At 42.2% G+C, this 5,000-nt stretch overlaps 1 protein-coding gene across 1 annotated transcript in view; it reads left to right on the top strand.

Moving 5' to 3' along the window:
- The window catches only part of LOC311148021 (protein kinase C zeta type-like), a gene marked incomplete at its 5' end in the record, with an annotated part of 159,918 nt that extends 155,031 nt beyond the window's left edge, over nucleotides 1-4,887 (top strand). Inside the window, one exon of the mRNA XM_084184904.1 lies at nucleotides 2,570-4,887. Within this exon, the coding sequence (XP_084041030.1) occupies nucleotides 2,570-2,657 (88 nt within the window). The 3' untranslated portion in view covers nucleotides 2,658-4,887. The remainder of the gene's footprint in view (nucleotides 1-2,569) is intronic.
- Nucleotides 4,888-5,000: the final 113 nt, after the last annotated feature.

A 5,000-nucleotide genomic window follows, 5' to 3' on the forward strand; every position in this document is an offset into this window, starting at 1 on the left:
GTGGGCCCAAAGCAGCGCACTATAAAGGGAATAGGGTACCATTTGAGACGCAGACGAGGAACAGCCTGTTGTTGGAGAAGCATTAGCGGCAGCAGCAGAAGCTTTACTCTCTGAGTAGTACATTTATTTTTTACACTGCCTCTCCAAACCAGTCACGTGCTTTCCCTTCATTTAAAGATGATTACCTCTTTGTTAATGGAACCAAACCGAGGCCACTGCTGGGGAGAGAAAGAAGCACAGGGAGAGTTCACCAACGAGGCAACAACAAGCTGTTCTTTCTTCTCTTCTTTCACGTTGCGCAAAGGGCTCTTTTCTGCTGGGGTTCAATGGTCGATTTTGAAATAAACATGTGTGTGTGTTAGATCAGTACAGCGGTGAGGTTGTTTGGAACGTGGCTGGTTTGAAATACTGTAGGCTACCAGGTGGCTCTACTGTAGGCTACCAGATGGATCTACTGTAGGCTCCCAGGTGGATTTACTGTAGGCTACCAGGTGGATTTACTGTAGGCTACCAGGTGGATCTACTGTAGGCTCCCAGGTGGATTTACTGTAGGCTACCAGGTGGATTTACTGTAGGCTACCAGGTGGATCTACTGTAGGCTACCAGGTGGATCTACTGTAGCCTACCAGGTGGATCTACTGTAGCCTACCAGGTGGATCTACTGTAGGCTACCAGGTGGATCTACTATAGGCTACCAGGTGGATTTACTGTAGGCTACCAGGTGGATCTACTGTAGGCTACCAGGTGGATTTACTGTAGGCTACCAGGTGGATCTACTGTAGGCTACCAGGTGGATCTACTGTAGGCTACCAGGTGGATTTACTCTAGGCTACCAGGTGGATCTACTGTAGGCTACCAGGTGGATCTACTGTAGCCTACCAGGTGGATCTACTGTAGCCTACCAGGTGGATCTACTGTAGGCTACCAGGTGGATCTACTATAGGCTACCAGGTGGATTTACTGTAGGCTACCAGGTGGATCTACTGTAGGCTACCAGGTGGATCTACTGTAGGCTACCAGGTGGATTTACTCTAGGCTACCAGGTGGATCTACTGTAGGCTACCAGGTGGATCTACTGTAGGCTACCAGGTGATCTTTGCCTACCTCAGTAGCAATGTACTTGAAACAACAACGTCTGACTTGTTCCTGTAAATATCCATGTGTTGAAATAGGACTATTCTCACCCGACTGCCATAGATTCCCTGTGTATAGGAGAGGTAAGGTAACTCCTGAAGTACTACACTAGCATGTCCACACCCTTTAAAGCAGCACATATAGTATAACCTCCAAAACAACAACAACAACACATGAAACCAACAGGTACACAATCTGGACATTCCTTTGTCCAAATGATGACTTCTAGAACCTAAGAATTTTGAGGGTTAAGATTAGGCGTGCTGTGAGGTTAAAGTTAGAATAAGGTTGTGGGAGAGTGTAGAACGGAAAATCTAAACAAAAAATAAAATGCGTGCCTCACACTCATTGCCTCCCTACGTATAATATGCCTCCCTACGAATGATATGTCTCCCTACGTATAATATGTCTCCCTACGTATAATATGTCTCCCTACGTGTAATATGTCTCCCTACGTGTAATATGTCTCCCTACGTGTAATATGCCTCCCTACGTATAATATGTCTCCCTACGTATAATATGTCTCCCTACGTATGATATGTCTCCCTACGTATAATATGTCTCCCTACGTATGATATGTCTCCCTACGTATGATATGTCTCCCTACGTATGATATGTCTCCCTACGTATAATATGTCTCCCTACGTATGATATGTCTCCCTACGTATAATATGTCTCCCTACGTATGATATGTCTCCCTACGTATAATATCCCAGCTAACAAGGAACGTAACTGAGACATTTGTAACATTCCCCTTAAGTCTTCCGGAGCATGGCGTTTGCAACGCCAGGGTTGTGGGTTCGATTCCCACGGGGGGCCAGTATGAAAAAAATATATTAAAAAAAGAATGAATGCACTCTCTAACTGTAAGTCGCTCTGGATAAGAGCGTCTGCTAAATGACTAAAATGTAAATGTAAAAATGTACTGAATGTCATAGCCAGTTTGGGACATTATAGGCGTTATAGAGGTTATAAAGTATTATAGAGGTTATAAATATCAGGTCGCTATACAGACATCATGGGAACATTAAAAACGTTACTTGGTAGTCCATGAAAGGTTCTGAATATCATGTTATTTTGGAGATATCCTAGGAACATTTCATAACGTTACATTTAGAGCTATGGTTTGTCTTCATATGACGTTACTATCGGAATGATAGAAATACAGTTTTGAACATTGTCTGTAAGTTTCACAATAACGTTATTATGACTAATTATGTGGGGACTAAAATTACTTTGTGGTCATGTCCTGGAACTTAATTTTGTTAGCTGGGATTCCTCCCTACATATAATATGCCTCCCTACGTATAACTTCCTAGAAAAGAAAGCGTAAAGCATCAGCGATCAGGCTGAACTACCACATTGTAGTATTAGTCATTTGTTCTGAGTAAAATGACATTTTTCTCTCTCTGCTTTTTTCCCTTTCCTCTCCCAGGGACGTCATCAGGAGAATAGACCAGTCCGAGTTTGAGGGATTTGAATACATCAACCCCCTGCTGCTATCCACGGAGGAGTCTGTATGAGGGGGAGGAGACCTCCTTTTCTTCTCCCACCTGTGTCTGTCTCCCGCCCCCTCCACCCCCACCCCTCTCTCAGCCAAATCACTGAACAACTCCCTCTGCCGAGGAGGAGGAGGAGGACAAAGAGAGGGCAAGAACCTCTCGGCACGAAGGACGAGGCTCGAGGACACAAATGCGAAAAGGAGCCTTTTTTCTTTTGTCGTGGATCTCCCATAATGGATTGCATTATTTTGTCGCCGGGGCAAAACTCTTTGGAGGTGGTCAACATTTTAAAAAATACACAGGAACATTCCCAAAACTCGGTTGTTGATTGTCTTCCTGTTTTTTTGGCTTCGCGGTTTTGTTTGTTTCCCCAGCAACTTAATTTATGTGTCAGCGGCAGAAAGCGACTTCATTCTGGGCCTGCCATTGGAAAACCGATTTTCCAGTCCCGCCCCCCCTGGATGGAATATGAAAGTTCTACGACTCAGAACTTTAATTTGTGTTTCTTTTTCTTTTCTTTTTTTATCCTGTAGAACTCCGCTGCCTCGAGCAAAACAAGAATGTACAATGATGAAGGAAAACATTATATGATAGAAGTTATTGTGTATTATAATGTAGGTAGCGACTCCAAATTGATGATGCCTTTCTATTGATGCAAAGTGGCACGTTTTATTCATGACCATGGACTTTGTTTTTGTTTATTTTCTTCAGCAGTTTGATTTTCATGAACGAAACATTTTTTTTTTCTCCATCTTTTTATTTAAGAAGTGCCTCAAAGATCCAATCTACACCATGTTTCTGATTGCACTTATTGATTGTTCCAATTCCCTTCAGCTGCCTGGTGGGCGGGTTTGTTGGTGATAAAAGATGTTGGAACACATCATGCATAAAGACCACAGGGCCTCAATTCTAAAAGGTTTTAATGCACCGATTTGTTTTGTAAATTGTGCATACACCGAAATGTAGAGTATGTCAATGTTTTAAGAGTTAAAGATTTAACAACCTTCAGCTTGATGATCACCTTGAGCTTGATCATCACAACACAAACTTATCATCTGTGGGTGAACAGAATTCTGAACGATAATGCATCGTCCTCTGCACTAAAGTCTGGGCTAATGTACGTCACTTAGAACGTCTTAAGAAGTCCAAGTTCCCATAGTCCTTTGCCATAAACAGCATAAAGATGTAAGTTAGTTGATCACCGTAGATGGTGAGTGAAGTGCGTTTAATGGGGAAATCGTTCTAAAATTGTGCATACTCCCATTTTTGAGAACTGATTGAACGCTCAAATTTTGTATAACAACTCATTTTATAAATGAGGCTCCATGTCTTATGCCATCCAAATGGTTGAATCTTTAAAATGAACGTTATGGAGCACAGTAGCCAACCAAGGTCCTGATGAAAGCATGGTTATATATGGTTAAATACAGTACAGGGCTACATCACTCCTGAATGATCAAACCTTAAAACGTATTGTCTCCATACACTGGTGCTCAATGTGACAAACTGTGTTGGATGTCAGTGACTGGCAGGCTGGTGATTTGGCTGAACAGCTGAAGGCTACACTGATTCTAATAGTTGAGGACTGGACACGATGGTGGGGGAAGACATTGTCATGGTGCACATGCTGACCTGCACTACAACTGACCTGTGGTCAGTGAATAGGGGCGAGATTATGAAGCTGTGGCATATCCACAGATTAGTTGCATACCCGAAAGCACACACACACACAAACCTACTTTTCAAAGAGCACGATTCTCTTCATCCACGTAAGGGGAGATTCCACTTTTTCAAAGCCATCTCACTTTCGATAGCACATCACATCAGTGTCACCATTTTGTTTTATTTATGAACTGTGTTTTACGTTGAACTAAAAAAGGAATACATTCACTTGACATTGTCTCTTGAGAGACCAACGGATTAACTGAAGCGGTAGCTCTTGAAATCGTTCCTAACGCTATAGCAACGGCTATTTAAACCAGGAAAAATAAAGGTTAGATCTCAATTGTATTTCCTCGATTCCTCACATCCTCTCTTCTCGTCTCCTCTCATCTCCTCAAAACGCATTAGAGCAGAAGATCGGCGGTTCCTCCCAATACAATTGAGATTCACTCAAAGAGTATCTGTAAAAATATTACTTAGTCCATGATTTTTTGTGTTCTAACATATTTGCTGGTTGGATGTGCTTAATTCTGCTTTAACGCATCTCTGTAAATATCTGTAATTATTAAAAACAAAATGTTTTTCCGTGAACTGATCTCGTTTTTGTTTTCTGTAGCCACATGAGGGAAAGCATTTGATGCTCAATATTTGTCACTGCAGTTTCTTTGGAAGTAACCCTGCGATAAAATGGGAAACCCTTAG

The sequence above is a fragment of the Coregonus lavaretus genome, assembly GCF_964263955.1.
Source record: "Coregonus lavaretus genome assembly, chromosome: 20".
Classification (NCBI taxonomy): domain Eukaryota; kingdom Metazoa; phylum Chordata; class Actinopteri; order Salmoniformes; family Salmonidae; genus Coregonus; species Coregonus lavaretus.